The sequence below is a fragment of the Chelonia mydas genome, chromosome 11 (assembly GCF_015237465.2).
Source record: "Chelonia mydas isolate rCheMyd1 chromosome 11, rCheMyd1.pri.v2, whole genome shotgun sequence".
Taxonomy (NCBI): domain Eukaryota; kingdom Metazoa; phylum Chordata; order Testudines; family Cheloniidae; genus Chelonia; species Chelonia mydas.
This window is the reverse complement of record NC_051251.2, coordinates 9,480,331-9,502,622: the sequence shown is the minus strand read 5'-3', so window position 1 is coordinate 9,502,622 and position 22,292 is coordinate 9,480,331. Positions and strand designations below refer to the sequence as shown.

At 40.1% G+C, this 22,292-nt stretch overlaps 1 protein-coding gene across 41 annotated transcripts in view; it reads left to right on the top strand.

The window, feature by feature from the left end:
* The window catches only part of CLASP1 (cytoplasmic linker associated protein 1), a 266,722-nt gene that overhangs the window by 233,885 nt on the left and 10,545 nt on the right, over nt 1-22,292 (top strand). For 17 of the 41 annotated variants that reach the window (XM_043525472.1, XM_043525461.1, XM_043525463.1 and 14 more), the window contains 6 exons: nt 3,651-3,767; nt 8,097-8,244; nt 9,436-9,682; nt 10,541-10,734; nt 12,504-12,632; nt 21,130-21,336. In XM_043525472.1, coding sequence (XP_043381407.1) covers nt 3,651-3,767; nt 8,097-8,244; nt 9,436-9,682; nt 10,541-10,734; nt 12,504-12,632; nt 21,130-21,336 — 1,042 coding nt within the window. The remainder of the gene's footprint in view (nt 1-3,650; nt 3,768-8,096; nt 8,245-9,435; nt 9,683-10,540; nt 10,735-12,503; nt 12,633-21,129; nt 21,337-22,292) is intronic. The other 24 variants (XM_037912897.2, XM_027833968.3, XM_037912892.2 and 21 more) reach the window with 3 other exon arrangements.

Below are 22,292 nucleotides of genomic sequence, written 5' to 3'. Positions count from 1 at the left end.
CATTAGTGAGCTGCTTTCCTATTTGTATCAGTTTGGGGATTTTTTTTTCTTGCTTTCTATGGTTTTTAGTTTAAAAAAATATTTTTGAGTAATGTAAGAAACAATCAAAATGTGGAAACTAGAGAGAAAGCACATGTCTGAACATGAAGAAAGAACAACTCCTGAGTGAATCAAATGTGACCCTGAAATGAATGGTTTGCCATTGTATTGAATGAGGAATGGCTTTTGAGATTTAATAAATAATGTACTGTAATAAAAAGGAGTATTGGGGCTCTAATTACCCAGTATAGAGAGTACCACTCCAATTTGGAAACTATCTTTTATCAGCCAAGATGTTGCATGCTGATTTTAAATTTGCCTGTGGAGTTCCTTAATTATGTTGAGGGAATAAGATTAAATGAATGGGTCAAATTCTGTCCCAACTTGCAACCCAAAAGCCCATAAAGTTAAGTCGGGGTACATGAGTATAAATGATGGGAGAATTTAGCCCACCATTTGTATAGCATGTGCTCATGTTGATTTGTTTACAATGTTAAGTGTTGATTAAATGCAGTATCGTATTTAGAATACTTACAGTATGAAAATACCAAATTCCACCCTAGAAAAATAATCTGCACAGGAAATAATTCAACAACAAAAAAATCAAAATGAAAGGGAATTGTATTTAGTTACAGTGGATTTAGATGTCTGCCCTACTGTAAAATTGTGAGAATTGGGAAATACAAGAAATTTAGGGCTTGTCTACCTATACACCGCTACAGCTGCACACCTGTAGTGCTTAGTGAAGATGCCACCTGCGCCTACAGGAGAACTTCTCCTGTCAGCGTGGGTATCCACCTCCCCAAAAGGCAGTAGCTATGTCAATGAGAGAAGCCCTACCATTGACTAGTGCTGTCTACACCAGGAGTTTGGTCAGTATAACTGCATCGCTCAGGCGTGTGGATTTTCTTCACCCTGAGCAACGTAGTTATATTGACATAAGTTTGTAATATAGACTAAGCCTCAGTGTGTTTCCTTTGCAAAAAGACGTTTTCACAACTTCAGCGTTAGGTGAGGGGAAGAATTGAAATGATCTTAACAGAGTAACCGAGGTTATACAGTAAGAATGAGCTTGTAGTATCCAGCAATGCGTCTTACAGGTAGGTGAGATTCGAGATATGGAATTTTATGGTCGTAATTTTTTTTTTGTAAAGCAACATTCTTGCAAACTACTGCATTTCTGTAACACCTGTTGCTTGATTCCTGGCTAATGAATGAATGTCCTGACACTGCTCTTCAAATGGGTTTTCGAATGGCACTGCTGTTTTGTGCACTAGAAAGATTTCTGACTTGTATCTGTTTCCAGTCTTGTAGCATCTTTCACTTATTTGTACATGAAAGTGACCTTTTTAGATACAATGAACTCAAACTTAATAGAAACAAAGTGGCACACTGAATACTCCCAACAGCTCAAGAACAGAAATCTGGAAACACATGTAAGATGAGAATGAACTGATAGACAGAGAGGCAGACAATCCAACCTGCTTGCCAGGAATAGGTTTTTTAGCAGATTTGGAGAAGGGGTGGTTTAAAGGGGATACTACAAAATCAGAGACGTGTATGTCAAAGATGCAAGTTTGTGCTTCTAATTACTCATTCTGCCTTGACACAAGCAATTTGTTTCTGCTCTCAGGCATTTGACATGCTCATTGAATATTGGCTCTAGTTTAATCAGTGTCCAGTTGAAAGTGGGTTGTTTTAAAAAAATAAAATAAAAATAAACCTGTTGCTCTTATCTTACAATTGTATGGCCATTATGCAGACATATCACAAAAGAAACATGCAGAATGATTTGAATTAAAACTCAGTGTCTAAGCCAGGGATTGGCCCAGTAGAAAGGAGAGTGACACAAGGTATGTCTACACAGCAAAGAAAAATCCATGGCTGGCCTGTGCCAGTCCTCTTGGGCTCGCGGGCCGCAGGCTGTGGGGCTGTTTCATTGCTGTATAGACTTCCAGGCTGGAGCTGGAGCCCTGGGATCCTCCCACCCCACAGCGTCCTAGAGCCCAGGTTCCAGCCCGAGCCTGGAAGTCTGCACAATGAATAGCCCCACAGCCCCAGTCCGTGAGCCTGAGTTGACTGGTATGGGCCAGCCGCGGGGTTTTCTTTGATGTGTACATGTACCCTATCTGACCTGCACAGGTTCTGGAACACCGGCTACAAGGCGGGCTTACCTACCCCAGGAGGAAATTCAAGCCTGCAGTGATGAGTAGGAGTGTCAAAGATAATCTCTGTATAAAGGGAGTGTCTCAGAAACTCATGAAATGAGCTTCCTGTTTCTCCCATGCCTAGCAGCTCACTGTTCTGGTCTTCCTATTTCTGGGACCACAGTCACCCTAGAGCTGGTTTACCCCCAAGAAGAGAGAATAGTAGATTCTAACCAGAAGGTTACCCTTCCTTCAATAGGCTACTTTAATGGTACCATCATCCTGACTGCTGGATTGACCCTTCAAACTAGAAAGCTCTCTGATTTATCAGGCGCTTTCCCCATGCAATTTTGCAGTTTCACCTCAACTATGGCCTGGAGGGATCCCTGTATGAGTGAGAGGACAGTTGAGTCTCCATGGCTGATTCAGTCCTATATATAGGACAACCTGCTGAGGTTGTCAAGAATGATGACAATTGTGGTTATTCTTTTCAGTATTTTCCTCTGGTATCTGGATTGTGACCACAAACTCGTGGTATATGCCACACCAAGAACCGTCAAGAAATGCTTTTCATCTGTTGCTGAGCTGGGTTCAGTTTGAGCCTATGACCCAGAAGTTGTGTCCACTTTTGCTTGATTATAAAACAAGTGGGGTAGCTCAAGAACTGTCATAGGACCAAGTCCCAAAGTTCTTAAACTAAACACCCACTGATGTCAATGGGAATTTTGCCTGTATAGACTGCAGGATTTCACTATATGCAGCTCTGTGCATGCACACAGAACCAGATATTACAAGCCACACAGTACACCTGTGGATATCTGATTAGAATCAAACCCCTTTAACAAAAAGAAAAGGAGTACTTGTGGCACCTTAGAGACTAACCAATTTATTTGAGCATAAGCTTTCGTGAGCTACAGCTCACTTCATCGGATGCATACACAGATAAATTGGTTAGTCTCTAAGGTGCCACAAGTACTCCTTTTCTTTTTACGAATACAGACTAACATGGCTGTTACTCTGAAACCCCTTTAACAGGCTTTCTTCCCCTTGCTCTTTTCCAGGTAAATTCCGTTGTATAAAAACATCTGCTCAAAGGTTGAATCCAGGCACATGTACAGAGCATAGTTCACTTACAGTATTTCAGGAATTGTGTTTAAAAGCTACATCCATTGTCTGAAATATATTAAATAAAAGAGGCAGGGACTGGCCTGTTTAAATTATATTAATAATAATAACAATAAACATCTAAACCAACACTAAAGGCCAAAGCAATGACCTGAAGGAGACCGATGGAGTATTCTTGTCTCATTTTGTTTCTGTTAAACTTTCTTTCTTTCTCTTTCTTTCTTTCTTTCTTTCTCAGGAAGCATGAGAACACTAAACCACTCAGATTATAGTTTCTTTTTTTTCTCCCTTTTTTCCTGTTTTCTCTCTTCCCCCCGCCCCCTTGTCTGATCACTGCAGTCGTTTCTGGGGTTGGAGTGCAGATGGGCTGTCGAAGCACCCCCCTCCCCTTTCTCAGCCTAACTCCATCCCCACTGCTCCTTCCCACAAGACTTTCAGACGCTCTTACTCGCCCAGGTAACAAGCTACCTGTTAAACCAACTTGTCTGAGGTGTCACAATATTATTTACCTTTCAAATGATGGAATTTTCTCAAAATGGGACAGGATGTTTCCAGAGATTTTCATCCAAAGGAGAATAAACCCCGGGCCCTTGGTGGTCTGTGAAGCTCTGTGTGAATGGAACTAGCTGCTTTCTCGTCTGTTGGAAATCATAGAGTATTAACTTACAGAGACTGCAGGTGGCATTTCTGTCATTCATTCCTTACACGGGAAAGCACAGCATTGAAAAAAAGTCTCAGATCGAATCTTCTGGGAAGCCTTTCTCCTGTTGTGTTTCATACAGTTTGAATTCCAATGCAGAACTCAGTAATTCTCCAGTTTCGGCTGTTCTGATTATATTACATGGTACGAGTCTCGTGACATTCTGGGCTCGGTCTTCAAACGGAGGCACCTAAATTACCCGTGTGAAATATGCATGGATGCACACAAATAGGCACTTGCAAATGCAAGCTGGGATCTCACAGGGCTGTTGTGAGGAATTAATGTCTATAAAGCACTGTGAAGATGAAGCATGCTCATACGATGTTGCAGTACTTGCCTGCCAACTAGGATCATAGAGTTTCCCATGTGGCTGTCTAACGTCATGAAAAAATAATTTTTTATTGAATGTCATTGTCACAGGAGGTTTTCAGCAACTGTTTACCACTGCTTAGGATCAGCATTTGCCCGTTTTGACCCTTTCTGGCCTCTACCTGTAGAGTGGGCTGAACCAGAATTACAGATCCAAATTTTCAGGAAAATTTGGATCCAAATGTTGCTCTTCAGGTACATTTCTAATTTAGATTGCTGAGTTTATTTAGGAACATAGGTTCAAATCCTGTAAGTCTTTCCCCAGGCAAAACTCCCATTGACTGTGCTTACTCCTGACTTTAATGGAAATATTGCCTTAGAGTGGACTGTGTATTTTTTCCTGTAAGCAAGAAGTTCCAAACTGGAAAATATTAAACAATGGTGTCAGAGCTATATTAGGAGACTTTCCTTTAGTGCACATTTTATGCAATGTTGGCTAAGCTAAAGATAGTCAAAAAACTAAACATTTTCAAAAGTTGTGGGCCAAGTTACTGAGCTTTCAGGTGGAATTCCATGGCCTGTGTTGTGCAGGAAATCAGACTAGATGATAATAGTGGTCCCTACTGGACTTAAAATCTGCAAATCTAGGACATTCTCAAAGACAGGTATTTGAAGTTAGTGAGCAAAATAGAATTGTTTTTTCGTTAGAATCTACTTAAATATATAGAGATCAGTATCAGTAAGATCAATATGATTCTGATTTCGTGCCTGATCCAGTAACATAAAAATCAACCGATTGGTGTAAGTGGGCTTTGGATCTGGTCCTTCTTGTCTAGCCTCGTACTGAAGGGTTCTTTTATCATTCCACCTCTGATTATCAAACACTAAGATATGCCTATTGTGACAACAAGCTGATAACATTGAGGTATACACCAGCCATAAGCTTGAAAGTGAAAGGAGGAACTGCAAGCAGGTAGAATTACGGGGTGCTGCTTAAGGATGCTAAACTGTTGATTACCTAGCTAATTGTGTCACCAATTAAAAAACACTGTTTTAAGAAAATAAAATACATTTCAAACACCAGAAAAGGAAGCAAGATTGGTAAATTGCCATATTGTGTTTGATACCGTGGCAGACGGAAAATAATGTTGTGACATCCCTAAAAGCTGCTTATCTCTACTCATCCCTTCTTGTTCATCCTGTAACTCTTCCAGTTTTCTGCATGGGTCATTATTTTTTCTGTTGTGGTTGACAGTCTGTTTTTTGGAAGGTATATGTAGATCCATCTTACATTTATTTGTGTTTCCATCATATTACCTATATAGTAAACAAACACGTACTGGCAAATTGATAGATGTGTTTGTTCACATATAGAGTATTATTTCATTTAAAATGCAAAACTGTGCTCTCCCATTATGCGATCTCTTTCACAGATTCACTGTTGAGGTATGAAAATAGGCAGATGGCTTGTGAATTTATAAGCCACTGTAGTCTTTACATTACATAAAATTTTAAATTTGTGCCATAAGGAACACTCCCAACCACTGTCCCTCACACAGAAATGTTCCTCTTTGTTCAGATCTTGCTTTATTGCTTTGGCATCACAAATTCTTTACTTTGATCAATTCTTTGGGAGTTGGTTCACTGCAATATAAATTTTTATCGTTTTAGGTATAAATTCTACCTTCATGTACATGTTGAGTATATGCATATGTAATGGCAAAATTTGGCCTTTAGTATTTGTCAGACGGGTATTGTTCTTTAAGGGAAGGAGTAATAATTATAGCAGAAGCCTGGGGAGTCAGGATTCCTGGAGATCAGTTCTTGATTCTGCTTGTTTTTTATTGTGTGACCTTGGGCAAATCACTTAACCACTCGGTGTCTGTTTAGCTGTTTGTAAAATAGGTATAGTAACGCTGAGATGCACTTACCTCATGGAGTGATTTGCTACTCATTTAACCATTTGCAAAACTCTTGCTGTCCTTGATGGAAAGGTGACTGAGTGAGCTCAACATAATTTTTTAAAGTTGATATCAACTCAGACTTGTCTGACTCCCATCTGATGTCCATCAGGAACTCAAAAAGGCCTCTGGTTTCCATTTGTACGTGGTGCAGTCATACGTTGCATTTTAGAACAATTTAAAGCATTATCCATCCTTTGCTAGCCTGAAAGGTCTGCAATTTTATAATTCCTCAAGGTTCATAAGCAGCTTTTGTTCCCAGCTCCCAGCCTGTTAAAGGGTTTCATTTTTCCTTCCAGCCAGACCTTGCCTCAGAGACATTGTTTGTTTAGAGTTCGGGAGTTGTCCTTTGGTTTCTTTGCCAAAACATACGACGTACATTCTGTACTAGTGCTCATGCTTGTGCTGTTTTTTTTGAGTGAGTATATTGACAGAGAGCCAGGGATTATATCTATTTCTAATATTCTTTACTCTCAAAGGAATCAAGAGACCTAAATCTTATCCTCCTTCTGAAGATCTTGAATCTCTTCCAGAAGGAATGAGAGGTTCTAGATAATGTTCTACCTTATTCTGTAGAAAGACGGCCTGTGTGTCCACAAGTCAAAAGAAGCTTCCCATTTCCTGATTCCTCCACCCTGCGAGGAATTTCTTTGTTTTGTGATAGGATGATGCAGATATTTCACTCTGGGCACCTTCCTCTAAGCCATCATGTCTTCTTCCAAATAGTTCCAAACTGAAACCCACCTGTGCATACAGGGTGTCCACATCTGCCATTTATTGTCCAGAGAGTTGATGATGCACATGTACCTAAATCCTTTGGTCTGTTTGTTCCTTGCTTTCTGAGCCCTTAGGTTCCTCCAGAAAAACTGGATGGTCTCCATGAAAAGCCTTTGTAGGCACTGATTTAGACATGGCTACAAACTCAGCTTCTCCTCCCTGGGCAGAACAGAGTCCTGCCGATAACTCCTTATTCTTTTTATTTTTGGAGCAGGCAGGAGCTTATCTTTCTTTCCAGTTTTTTTTCCTACACCTTTTATAGCTTTTGCCCTTGTATAATAGTCATTTTTCTCGTGAGACTCCAGAGGATGCCATTTCAGATAGCTCTTAAGGGAAGACCAGAGACTCATATATGCCTTCCCATGAGTGAAGAATTCCTGGTGGTCTCATGGTGGGTTCAAAAGTCAAGTTTGAATTAGAGAGTCAGTTTTCCCAGTGTCATCTGCAATATTTCCACTAACAGATCATCATGCAAGTGTGTTCATTTTTATTATTGTAAGAATTTAAATGAAATAAAGTCAGTCAAGTCCATGTAATTGTCCCTCTCAAGTTAAGCATCTCTTGCACATTTGAATCCATTGACATAGAAGATATTTGACATATTTAACATGAAATTTAAAAGCAAAAATAAAAGTTTCATTTATACCTGCATTAAATCTTTGAATTCTCATATTCATTGTTTTTTGTTTTTGTTTGTTTTTAACTTAACAATGCCTTTATTCCATTTTGAGGGGTAGGTTTCTGACTATGAAAACTAGTGCACTTACTGTGGAATTTAACTAACAGTGCACCTAATTCTCCTCTCGTTTACACCCTATAACTCCATTGACTTCAATGGAACTGGTCATTAATTACATCTGTGTGAAAAGGAAATTAGGCCCAAAATCTGCCTAGGTTCTGTCCACATTTTGTTACAAGTCACTGTTAGAAATGGAACTCCAACTCATCCTGTTTCGAGCTGGTCATAATGTTATTCAAGGTCAAAAGTTGATTCTTACTTTGGTATGTGACATCTTACAATATGCATTTGACCTATAGCATGCTGGATTATGACACAGAGAACCTAAATTCCGATGAAATCTACAGCTCTCTTCGTGGAGTCACAGAGGCAATTGAAAAGTTTAGTTTCCGTAGTCAAGAGGATCTGAATGAACCAATCAAGCGTGATGGGAAGAAGGACTGTGACGTAAGTAGGCTATTAATAAGATTCTAAAACACAGTTTGCGAAATCAGCCTTTGGTTTGCTGGCTTGTATTTTAAGCTCCTTTGTCATGATTTGGAATTGTTTCCTTTGTTTTCTTTGCCATAGGGGTATATTTCCACATATAATTGTCTCGTCCTAAAATCATGGGGCCAAATTCTATAGATCCTTACTCATGTCAAACTCCATTTGAAATTCACTTATCTTGACTTCAGCGGGAGTTTGGACTGTGTAAGAAATAAATGCTAATATTGGATTTCTCACCTCAGGATTTCTCAACATGGAACATGTATTAAGGCTTATAGCAGAAAAAGTAAGATACAAATCTTCAAAGTGCATTAATTGTTTCCCCCCAATTTGTAGCTAATTCATATAAAGGTTTCATAGTAACTTATGGTTCAAATCACGGAATAGTACCTTACACTGCATGTGGTTTCCTGGAGGTCAGTGGAACTACTTGTGATAAAAGGTGTTAGTCATCATGCTTCTTAAGGAGGGCAAAATTGGGGCCATTAATGGTTTTAAATGCTTCTGCAAGTTAAACTTCTGCTTCTTATTGGGAAAGAGAGACATTTAGGTTAGCACAATGTCACTCAAGTGTATTTTAAAGCCACGTATTCTCTGGCCTTTTGGAAGACTTTTTTTTTTTTAAGTCATCATAACAAATGTTTGGCATTAACTTGTGCTCATCATGCTAAAATGGAGACCTAACGCTCCCTTGCCCCTGGGAGCTGCGGTTTCCTGACATACCTCGTAGAATTTTCAGAGTTGGGCTCTCATTAACCTCAATACAAGTCCTCATTTTTTCAGTTTCACTTGCTTCTTTTGCAACTTTGTTTTCAAGAATATGTGTACCTGAGCCTGCTTAGTGATCTCTTTCTGGGTTTTGCCAAGTTGCAGGAGTTTGTGCAAATTTAGGAGTACCTAGTGTCCTTTTATTTGTTGACTTGTGCTCAAGTTTTCACCAATGAAATCTTTTGGGACAGTAATAGGTACATAATTCATGAAAAGAGACAATATCAATATTTTAATCTTCAGAAAATTAGATTAGATGCAAAATTTATGATGCTTGGTTTTATTTTAGTGGATGTTGGTATTAAATCTAAAAGGCTGCATCTCTGGTGAGATTAAAAGAATAATCTAAAATTCCATTTCTGTTCTGTCTGATCCATTCAGGTGTCACGAGACGGTGGAATAGCTGCACCTGCCAGTGATGTACGGGGAAGCAGTGATGTCATGGAAGGAGGAAGGATGGCTCTAGATAACAAAACCTCTCTACTTAATACTCAGCCTCCACGCGCTTTTTCAGGGCCCCGAGCCCGAGATTACAACCCCTACCCTTATTCGGACACAATCAACACCTACGACAAGACTGCCTTAAAAGAGGCTGTGTTTGATGATGATATGGATCAGCTTCGGGATGGTTGGTATCTGCTTGTATTATAAATTCTCAAGCTGTTCATTTTGTTCTGTATTTTACATTTACATGTTTAAATTGTCATGGGACACAACCCTGCAAATGGTTTCTTTATATAAATATACATCATGTTTTACTCAGGTAGGGGTTCAAATGAATACACAGTGACTGCATGAGTAACAGAACTTGCATATGAGTTTATTAGGCAATATTGTCATTTGTTTCAATTCAGTTTCAGCTGTATTGTTTTATTCATAACCTCTTCCGGTGCTGGTCCTGCGGCCATTAAAATTAATGCAAATTTTGCTGTTGACTTAATTGGGAGAAGAATTGAACTCCTAAATTGTTGTGTGGGAACGCTTTCTATTGTGTGTGTAGGAACTCCTAATATGGGGAGTGGGGTTTTTATGTGTGTATATATAGTCATAAACAAAAAGGGTTGTTAGAAAATCATTTAGATTGAAAACGGGTATCAATGGATTCTAATTGGAAACCAGAAAGTGTATAATATTGTCTAGAAGTAATGCTTCATTTTCAAACATCTGGTAATGAGCAACTAAGAGATGCAGTCATTTCATTCATTCCCTCTATTCCTTCTTCACTTCCTATCACCCTATCCAACTTGTTTGAAGTGTTTGAGTAGCCAGGCATAAGTTAGAACAGTCCTAAAGAGATCCTAGAATTTGCATGTTCCTGACTAGAGTCTGTTTCTAACCAGTCTTGTGGGGCTTTGCTTAAAATATGGGGTTGCCATGTGTCCAGTATGACTGGCCTGGGTTTGGCACATCCCCGTCATAAATCCTGAAAGCACTGGCAGCTGCTTTTTTTTCCCCAGTGAAACTGACCTGTTTTCATTTGTCCTAGAAGTATCCATTGATCATTCCGATTTGGTGGCTGATCTTCTGAAAGAACTGTCCAACCACAATGAACGGGTGGAAGAACGGAAAGGAGCCCTGCTTGAGCTGCTGAAGATCACGCGAGAAGATAACCTGGGAGTTTGGGAGGAACATTTCAAAACCATTTTGCTCTTGCTGCTAGAAACACTTGGAGACAAAGATGTAAGAGTCTGGTGTTATATTTAACTCTCTTGTACATCATTTATTCTGAGATGACAGTTTGTCCATGTTGGTTCGGTAGCTTTAGCGTGTACTATCTGTATCTGATACACCATCACCTTCTTGCCAGTAGTGCTATCCGCCCAGTCTCTTTGCATTAGAAGAGGATATTGACAATCCTTCCATGCTCAGTCATCTCACTGATGGATTTTGAGTTGCCTTCAAATGCTTGACTTCTATTCCCAGAGTATTATGCCAGTAGCAGTCAAAAATAATAATAATAATAAAAACAGTGTTTTAATGGGGAAGAATGGCCTAGGCATTAAACAGGCTACAATGGCATACAATAGGAAATACAGATGTAGAACTACTGCAAAAGTTTTAATAGATGATAGTTGACAAGAAAGACTATTTATGGCCCAAATTTTCATCACTTAGATCAGTGGTCTCCAAAGTGGGGTGTGTGTACCCCAGGGGTTGCGCAAGACCATCCCTGGGGGTGCCCGGCAGGAGGAGCACCGCCGGCACGGCGGCAGCAGCGCTCCTGGACCTTTAATTCTTCGGCGGCATGCTGGCAGCAGCTCGGCTCCCCCCGCTCCATCTTCGGCGGCATCCCTTCTTCTTCCTCTTCTTCTTTTTTTTTCCCCTAGAGCTGGCCCTGGGGGTGCGCGATCCAAAAAGTTTGGAGACCACTGACTTAGATGACTTCAGTCCCTAATTATGCCCACAAATTAGTGCCATAATCATCTAAGTGACGTTGGTTACATTTGCAAATAATTTTGGATATATACTTGTTCACAGGATTGGGGGTGTTTTTATCCTGGTTCAGTACCACTGTATGCTTGTTGTGTTCAATAAGAAAACATCTGAAGTCCTTTTGAATCTGTTCCCCATTTGCAAAATGAAAATATAATTCTGAAGCAGAGTAGATGTTTACATTTTGACAATTATTAATTTACGCGTCACTGTCTATAGTGTCAGCTCTTGTTGTCATACATCTATCAGAAGATACGGTGATCTAAGCTGAGGACAACTAAATTGTGTTAGCGTGTTAATCGTACAGGTGAATAGCAAAGAATCAGGATGTACTTTAATGGTTCAGTTTGGAATTAGTCCTCTGCTCAAATTATAGTTACTGTTTGCAATGGCTGCAATCCAAAAACTTGGTACAACAGTTCTATAACTCAGGCGGTTGTTCTACTATTCCCACTAATCATGATCTTTTGCTGTAAATGGTCAGTGCGTAAATCAGAGGTGTGGCTGTGTTAGCTGAATGCTTAGAGCCAGGAAAGTAATTTCCATAAAAGCTACAAAAACACGAAGTAGATTCATTGCATCTGTATATGAAACACTGTTTTGAACTGTCACTTTGAAGATGGATAGTGTGAAATCTGCAGAACTCAGTAAAACAGGAAAGTAAAAACAAATACAATCTGAGCTTCATCATCAGCTCCCCGTGATACAGGTTTACTGCTTTTCAGCACTAATTTATATTTCGCTAGAGTAAGATAATGGATTTAGCAAATGTTATATTTGTTCTGGTTCTTTCTCCATCAGTGAGAATGCACTTGTCTATATGAATCTTTGTACAGTGGGGAGAGCTCTGAACCAATTCTGCTCTCAGTTGCATTGATTTTAATCCCTAGTCACTTCACTGGAATTTGTGGAGTGACTCGTGACTTATGTTTGTATAACTGCCAGCAGAATATGGCCAACTTATCATTTTGAAGTTAAATTATTTTGTTTCCAACTTGTATTTCTCTTTGGTTAAGCATTCAATAAGAGCCCTGGCTTTAAGAGTATTGCGGGAGATCTTAAGAAATCAGCCAGCAAGGTTTAAAAACTACGCGGAGCTAACCATCATGAAAACACTGGAAGCACATAAGGATTCCCACAAAGAGGTAAGCGATCCATGCTATTTTAACTCTTAAAATAGAATAGGCACTGATCAAAAAAATGGGAAATGACATCGTCAGGGGTTATGAAGTAAACAGATTTGACCTATCTTGACCAAAAAAACCCCAACCCTTAATATTAAAGGTTTCTTAGTGTAGACAGCTTTTTAGCTGATTCTTGCTGCAATGGAAGGAAAAACTCTGGGACCCGGGACAGCATATCAACTGAATATGGAACTATATTGTATGTAGAGGCCAATTCCTGCAATCAGCTTTACCTAATGGTAAAGTCCTCATTAATATCAATGGCAGGAAAGACATGCTCTTGATTACTGTGAAGAGCATGCTAACAGCAAAATCCAGCCTGTGTCTATGCAGATTTGTAAGGACAGGGAAGGCAATAGTGAACGCACAGTCAGTGCACAAGCAGCCATTCTACATGATGGGGAGGGAAAGATGAACTTGGACCACAGCGTGGAAGAACTGGTGAATGGACAGCAAAAAATGGACAAAGAGGGCGTGACATAGAAGGGGAAGTCACGAAGAGAACTGGCGAGTGCACATTCAGCCATGCCAACCATGTGCAGAAGTCCACAACTTCCTCCTGCAGCGTCAGGTGCCCCACAGCATCCCAGCCATGCCCAGTGGGAGATTCTAAAAAATTAATCACGATTAATCGCACTTATAGCAATAGAATACCAATTGAAATTTATTAAATATTTTTGGATGTTTTTCTACATTTTCAGTATTGATTTCAATTACAACACAAAATACAAAGTTCACAGTGGTCACTTTATATTATTATTTTTGATTGCAAATATCTGTACTGTAAAAATGATAAAAAAAAAATAGTATTTTTCAATTCACCTCATACAAGTACTGTAGTGCAATCTCTTTATCATGAAAGTGTAACTTACAAATCCAGATTTTTTTTGGTTACATAATTGCACTCAAAAACAAAACAGTTTAAAACTTTAGAGCCTACAAGTCCACTCAGTCCTATTTCTTATTCTGTCAATCACTAAGACAAACAAGTTTGTTTACGTTGACAGGAGATACTGCTACCTGCTTCTTACTCACAATGTCACCTGAAAGTGAGAACAGACATTCTCATGGCACTTTTGTAGCTGGAGTTGAAAGATATTTACATGCCAGATATGATAAACATTTGTATGCCCTTTCATGCTTCGGCCACCATTCCAGAGGACATGCTTCCCTGCTGATGATGCTCGTTAAAAAAATAATGCATCAATTAAATTTGTGACTGTACTCCTTGGGGGAAGAATTGTATGTCTCCTGCTCCGTTTTACCCGCATTCTGCATATATTTCATGTTATAGCAGTCTAGGATGATGAACCAGCACATGTGCATTTTAAGAATACTTTCACAGCAGATTTGACAAAATGCAAAGAAGGTACCAATGTGAGATTTCTAAAAATTGCTACAGCATTCGACCCAAGGTTTAAGAATCTGAAGTGCCATCCAAAATCTGAGAGGGATGAGGTTTGGAGCATGCTTTTAGAAGTCTTAAAAGAGCAACACTCTGATGCGGAAACTACAGAACCCAAACCACCAAAAAAGAAAACGAACCTTCTGTTGGTGGCATCTGACTCAGATGATGAAAATGAACATGCATTGGTCCGCACTGCTTTCGATCGGTATCAAGCAGAACTCATCATCAGTGTGGAAGCATGTCCCCTGGAATGGTGGTTGAAGCATGAAGGGACATATGAATCTTCAGTGCATCTGGCACGTAAATACCTTGCAATGCCAGCTACAACACTGCCATGCAAATGCCTGTTCTCACTTTCAGGTGACATTCTAAACAAGAAGCAGGCAGCATTATCTCCTGCAAATTGTAACCAACCTTATTTGTCTGAAGAAAAGGAGTACTTGTGGCACCTTAGAGACTAACCAGTTTATTTGAGCATGAGCTTTCGTGAGCTACAGCTCACTTCATCGGATGCATAGCATATCGTGGAAACTGCAGAAGACATTATATACACACAGAGACCATGAAACAAAGCTTCCTCCCACCCCACTCTGAGTGATTGAATGACCAAGAAGTAGGACTGAGTGGACTTGTAGGCTCTAAAGTTTTACATTGTTTTATTTCTGAATGCAGGGGTTTTATTTCACATAATTCTACATTTGTAAGTTCAATTTTCATGATAAAGAGATTGAACTACAGTACTTGTATGAGGTGAATTGAAAAATACAATTTTTTTTGTTTTTTTACAGTGCAAATATTTGTAATAAAAATAAATATAAAGTAAGCACTGCACACTTTGTATTCTGTGTTGTAATTGAAATTAATATATTTGAAAATGTAGTAAACATCAAAAAATATTTAAAATAAATGGTATTCTATTGTTGTTTAACAGCACGATTAATCACGATTAATTTTTTTAATCACTTGACAGCCCTAATTTTAATCCTTTAATAAATCAGCATTGCCATACTCTCCAGTCTCAGATTTAAAGTGTTTCCACACTGCTGTCATTTTCTATACAGAGTAATAAGTTGTAATTGTAAATTGGTTTCCTGATAAAGCAGTCAGACAAAACATTTTGTTCTGAAGGAGTGCCTTTTATTAGCAGGTTTTTCCTGGTTACATATTTCTCAACTCACCTTGACTCAATGCCCTTGTATTTTTTTCCTTCTGAAACTCCTTCAAAAGTTCACACAAAAATCTGCAATCTCAAGCAGCTCCCTTCTAGCTTTTTTCCTTCATCTTTAAAGCCCCCCCCCCCCCCCCCCCCCCGGGCTTTTCCCTCCATGTGCAATTGACAGATTGTATTGAAATAAAGTATAATGTTTAAAGTTTTATACTTCACACCCTCACATTTTTGCCTGTCTGTTGCATGCACTTGCGATGCCAAGGGGTACTTTGGCTTTCATGAGCAGACATTTCACGAACAAGTCTAGAAATTAACAGGTCATTTCAAGAGTGGAAGAAAGCACAGCCCTTTGGCTAAAGTGCTAGGCTGGGAATGAGGCATTTTCTACAGGAAGAGCAGGGTGGTCACAGCCACTTTACCAGAGGCAGTTGACAGCCATGCTGTACTCAGTATGACCTTGATCTACAGTTTTATGGACAGTACATTTATTAATAGACCTAGAAAGTAGACAGTATCTATAGACATCTGCAATCCAGACCTTTGAATGACTGCTCAGATGCAGGATGCTGCAGACCACGTTCCCATAATGTTTAAAGGCAAATAATGGCTGCCCTGTATGGGTGCACTAGGTGGTGTCACTGTGGGTGGACTGGTTAGTGCTGTCAGAAGGACAGAATGTCCCACTGGGATGTCAGTAGGGTCCTGGCCCATGTGCAGCGGCTTCCTGGGTAAAGATACAGCTGGGGAAGTGTTCTAGGTAGCTTTACCTGTACCTTGAGGTTGCTGAATCAGTTAAATCTGTGAAACATTAACTGAGAGTCCATTTGAGTATGGCTCAGTTGGTCAAACTCTCACCCCTGGGCCAGAAGGTCATGAATTCCCGTCCCACACTGGAACTCCAGCTCCTACTTGGCACAGAATTTGCAGTGCAGGTCTGGGGGTGGGGTAGGACGTGCTGCACTTTGACACACTCCCAACTCAGTGAGAGGTTAAACTAAAGTTCCTTCTGCCTGTGTTTGCTGGCTGAGGTGAATGTTAAAGATTTGAGGGCACTTTAGGAGAGTAACTGAGAGGGAGAGGAGACTATCTCAATGGTCTGACTCTCATTCCCCCTCTCACTAAAACAGATTGTAGTGTTAAAGGCGATGTGAGTTATTGTTTAGCATGTTTGTCATGTTACTTTGGGGGTATGTGGAGTATGAAGGTTACCGCACAAAATCAAATCCTCTTCTATCCAGTGTGCTGTGTATACCATTCTTTCACTGATGCTAATTGTATTAGGAAGGTGTTAATGCTCATGCATGTGAAGCTCTGACTGCATTGGGAAGAGTCAGACATGGTTCTTGGAGATTCTCCATAAATTGTGGTCCATGCTGGGATGGTCTTGCTGCATTTCAGTAGTGGCTGGATTGAGCACTGCATGTAGTTTCGGCATCCTTCTACATATGTAAAGCTCTTTGGGGTCTTTTGTAATGGAAGGTGCTATATAAATGGACAGTCTTGTCAGTCTGAACTATTGAAGTTCATGGGAAGTTACTTGCTCTATGAGTGACTAATCTGAAAAATCCGAGGAGAGAATATATTTGGAATTTTGGGTGGCGAATAATCAATATTGCTCAAGCGGGTGTTATCCTATCACGGTCAGGAGGGACTAAATCAGACCCAAGCCCACCTGAGACCGAGAGGGTTGAGTCATGTTCCAACCTGACCCAACCCTGACCCTTCCCCCAAAACCTGAGTCAGTGCTGCCACTGCTTCCTGCCCTGGGGTGGGAGAGGAGGAAGGAGGGTGTCGGCCAGGAGCGCATGTGTACCCCCACAGTGGAATACAGGTAGGGACCACACATCTTGAAGAACTCCAGCTGCTATCCAAACTCCAGCTGCTATCCAAACCTGAGCGCCCCTGCCCAAACCCACGCCCTTCTAAAGCTCACCTATCAAAAGTTGTATTGCTGACTGTCAGTGCCAGAAAGTCATAGAGCTATAGAGAGTGGGGCCAGAGGGACCATCAGATCATATAGTCTGACGTCCTGCACGTCACAGGCCACCAACACCACCCAGCACCCACACCTTAAACCCAACAACTCAAATTAAACCCAACTATTATAGCCCTCAGAAAACTAAACTATTGTGTGCCACAGGCAGAAAACAGGAGGGACTGAGGTGCACCAGTGCCTGAGGCCCCTGCAGTGGGAAGGAATTGAATAAGTGAGATATACCCAGATACCAGCAAATAACCCACACCCTGCGCTTCAGAGAGAGGCAACTCCCCTCACCTCTACCCCCAAGGTCACTGCCAATCTGGCCTGGGAGAAAATTCCTTCCCAATCCTACAAGTCTCATGGTGTGTACACACATCAGGCAGCCTGATGGTAAAAGCGTCCATGGAAGAATTGTGGAGGCTAGTAAAGCAGATAGCTCGTACTCCTATAAATGTAAAAAACGACATTAACAGAATATTAAAATTACAAAATGAAGCTCTCAAAAGTCATGAAATTCCTTACTCAGCCTTGCCTCTGCCCCCTGCATATGTACTACAGTACAGAGCTGCTTCAGTTGTAGCCATAATTATAATGAATGTAACGATAAGATTAGAGAAATTAGGCTTGATTCTGATTTTTACGTTACCCTTCTTTTATACCAGTTTAACTCCATTGACTTAAGTGGAGTCCCTGTTTTTCACACTGGTGTGAAATAATAATTAGACCCATTGCTACTTAATTGGAAAGAAATATTCAGGGCTTGACAAGCAATTGCTTTTAATTTAAATTAGCTTTTAGTGCTCACAGAATGATGTGGGCCATATTATTGTTGTGATTTTTACCACTTTTTGCGTAGAGTTAATGGAAAAGAACCATCTTTCTGTTCCCAATTATTTAAAATTAACTCATTTGTTCCAGTAAATTTACTCACCCATGACTAAGGAAAAATGTCATCTTCCATAACCAATACCATTGATGTGACATTGCTGTGGCCCATCATACACTTTAAAGGCCAGAAGGGAACATCACGATCATCTCGTCTGACCTCTTGCATGTTGCAGGCCACAGAACCTCACCCGCCCACTCCTTTGTTTCACACCAATAAAATAAACAGAGAAATATTCAATTATCTTGGGAAATGGTTACAAAACATCTTCATCAATTTAAAGGTCAGAAAAGGGAATATTTCTTGCTATTGATTTTCTCTTTGCTTTATCTCTGTAGAACTAAACCTACAGACCTATGAAGTTGATGAATATTTTATCTGTATAAGAGCTGTTAGATGTGTCTTTTCATATATATGAAAAGGAAATGGTCCAGTGCATGAAAGATAATATGTAAAGTTAATCTCATTGGTGGTTTAGAAGAAGAATTGTACTAAAGGCCCTAAATTATTAACTGGCATTTTATTACTTGAGATGCATCATGTTGGCATTTTGATGTAAGGTGCCAATGTAGATGTAATGATGGAACAATTTGTCCTGCTGGATCAAAATAGGTTGAGAGGAACTCTTAAGACACCCTGTCCCCTGCAGTGCCTTTCCAAAGTAACAGTGTGTATGTGCGTGTGAGAGAGAGAACAAAATTGGTATTTACTCGCTAAGGCGCCAGTTCAGGAAAGCACTTAAGCACATGCTTAAATCCCATTGACATCAATTGAATTTCAGCAGGTTCTTGCAGTTAAACGTGTGCCTAAGTGCTTTGCTGAAGTGTGACCTGAATGCAGACACCATTTACTTGATATGCTCTCACAAGACTAGAAATCTTCCACTGACTCTAAACAGAAAATTAATTATGCAATTTTCCCTTCCCTTCGTGGTAGAAATTTAGTTCTTGGAGAAGTGACCCGATAAAAATAACCAGCTACTGTCCAAGTAAATTAGGCCCACCCACTGGGAACTTTTAGGCAATGTTTTAAAAAAGTGGGTGTGTAGGTATAATTAAACTTGTTTCTATACCAGCTAATCTGGCACTTTCTAGTTACGTACAGTATTAGAATGGCACAATTGTAGTCAACATCAATATTAATGTAAAATGCCAGTTAGAAAAAAATGAAAAAAAAATCAACCTCCATTGTGTGAAAACTCCTAAAGTACAAAAACAGCAGAATTTGTTTTCTAAAAGATGAACAAAAATTAATTCCCACAATTAAGATTTAGTCCAAAGGCAACTTTTCATGCTGAGTTTATAATGACAAAACCGATGGATCCTTCGTTGCCATTTTCATGTTTTGTGGAAAATTATAACCCTGTGACTATATTTCTTGAATGAATAATAATGTTAATGATTGTAGATCCCTTTCTAACTAAAAAAAAATGGGCCCCAATCCTGCAGCATTATATGCATGTAAAACTTACATGTGCAAATAATGCATGTCTGAGGCCCAAGTCAATGTATTTTTTGGGAATGTTGTTAAATTCATGACTAGGCATTCAAACGTCCTCTTAATCCTAGTTGCATTTCCATGCAGGGGAAGGAGCCATCAAAAGTGCCAGCGCCAAGAAGTGAATTGCTTTTAAAGAAAATGTCTCCAAATAGAGATCTCTTGAGAGCTTCTCATTTCATCAGCACAAGCAGTTTAATTCCTTTTCACCAAAGTCTTAGGCTATGTCTACCCTACATGCCTTAGGTCAAGTTACTGCGGGGTCTACACCGCGGGGGGTCAACGGGAGAAACTCTCCCGTTGATTTATCTTACTCTTCTCATTGGGAGTAGAGTGCAGGGGTCGACTGGAGAGCGATCTGCTGTCAATTTGGCAAGTCTTCACTAGACCCACTAAATCGACTGCTGGTTGATCGATCCCGGCTGTAGTGTAGACATAGCCTTAGATTTTCCCATTCATAAATACTGATATTTCTCCCCCACCCTCAAAAACAATGTATAAACCCCACCATCCACCCCCCCACCCATCCCCACACACACACAGTAATACACATTAACACTAAGAAATCCTGGCTTCACATCCCTAGTGTATGAAACTGTAAAGGAAGTTACAAATAATTGTATATTGCTGCAGCATAAGAGCAGACATTGGGTATTCATTCACAGATCTTCTGAATGAAGTATCATAGTGTGAATTGATCCCTACAGAACTCTAACAAGTTGGCAGATTGCCCCTCTTTTTCTAAAACATTTTAAAGTTATGTTATGAAAGGTCCTAGATTGACAATGCCTCAGCCATAGAAAACAGCATGCAATCAGCAGCAGTGCAAGCTTCTTCCATGGTGCCTCGCAAAGGTACCTGTACCCTGACAACACCAAAGGATGAGTAGTTCGGTATCTGAGATCGGTCCATCCGTGACTTCTTTGTGGAGACGGATAACAATGATGCAGTTTTGGGGAGACTGGTGCAGCTTTCTGTGACTGATGTGCCCCACAAAGAATGGATTGAGGCTATGCATATTTAAATGAGACATCCAAGCAGCCCTCAGTAACAGTGAGAGTGACTAACCACTGGAACAAACTAGTAAGGGAAATGGTGGATTTTCCGTCTCTTGATGTATTCAGATCAAGACGGGAGGGCTTTCTAAAGATGTCCTTTGGTCAAACAAGGTATTGGGCTCAATACCAGGGTCATTTGGTGCAATTCTGTGACCTGTGCTATGCAGGAAGCTATAGTAGAAGATCAAATAGTCTCTTCTGCCCTTAAAATCTGTTGATCTGTGAACTAGTGGTAGTGATTTTTAGTCACTTACTGGCCTGCTTGCAATAGATTTGTAGCTGGAAGCAAATGTTGCCAATTCCCTGAGTCCCCCAATCCTCAAGAATGCCTTTTGTACTTGTACGGGGTCTATTATAGAACAGCATCGGTGGAAGTTTCTTTGTGTTCACTGGCACATGGAGGATTATTTTGCTTGTGAAGTGAGAGCCCATTAATGTTTTGTTTTGTTTTTTATTCCAGGTTGTCAGAGCTGCTGAGGAAGCTGCTTCCACCCTGGCCAGTTCCATACACCCTGAACAGTGCATCAAGGTGCTCTGCCCCATCATTCAAACTGCTGACTACCCCATTAATCTAGCTGCCATCAAAATGCAGACAAAAGTCATTGAAAGGATTTCAAAAGAATCTTTACATCAGCTCCTTCCTGATATCATCCCTGGATTGTTACAGGTATCTATTAGTATTAATCATCATCATTATGTTTATGTTTATTTTGATTGTGCCTAATGACCAACCAAGAATAAGTCCCTGTCATGCTAGCAATGTACATACACTAAGGGCAAAGTATCATTTCTTTCTTTCTAATGTCTGGTTAACAGAATATATGGGAGCTTCTACAACCTGAATCTGGTGCATTTGGATTTAAATTTAAAGCAGATTTGTAGTTCTCTTTTTAGTCTTTATCATTGTCTTCATACTTTAGTCTAAGGAATGGGAAAATCCAATTCTTCAGTTCAAATTCTATCCTTGGAAACATGTGCATGGCTCCCAATGAAATTAATGGCAGTCAAGCCCCACGCATAACCAAGGGCAGGATTTAGCTCCTGTGTTATACAGGCTCTGTACATTCTAAACAGTGACCCTCACATAGGTAGATCACAGCTTCTTCTGTCATTCTGCTGAATCACTCAGGACTCGGCTGTAAGCCTGTGTCGGATTCCAAGTAGGCTATGAAGCCCTCCTCACTTCCTAGCACCCTGAACTTTACGACCAATTCATATTTGGACAGCTATCATAACCAAATAGGAGCTGGGTGGGGTACAGGTGTTTTTTGCCAACACTAAGGCAGGGCATTTATGTTACAATATTTGTGGTTTTCACTTTCACTGGTGACTGTGTGGGAGTGGTAATTTATTTCTCTGCCCACACACCAGGCAGGCAGCAGTGCCGGGCACTGTGGTTATCCTATAAAGGAGAAAGATAGAAATCCAGGGAAGGAGTAAGATAGGATGACATCTGAGAGTCACAAGGATGACTATGGAAAGAAATACATTCTTGTGGGGGGTTAGGCCTGTAAGTCCCCACAATGTCATAGGGGAAGTTGGACAAGGAAACCTTTACACAGAGAATAAGCATAAGAAATGTCTCAAGAAGCTGAAAATAACATTTAATTCCTCTTCAACCTC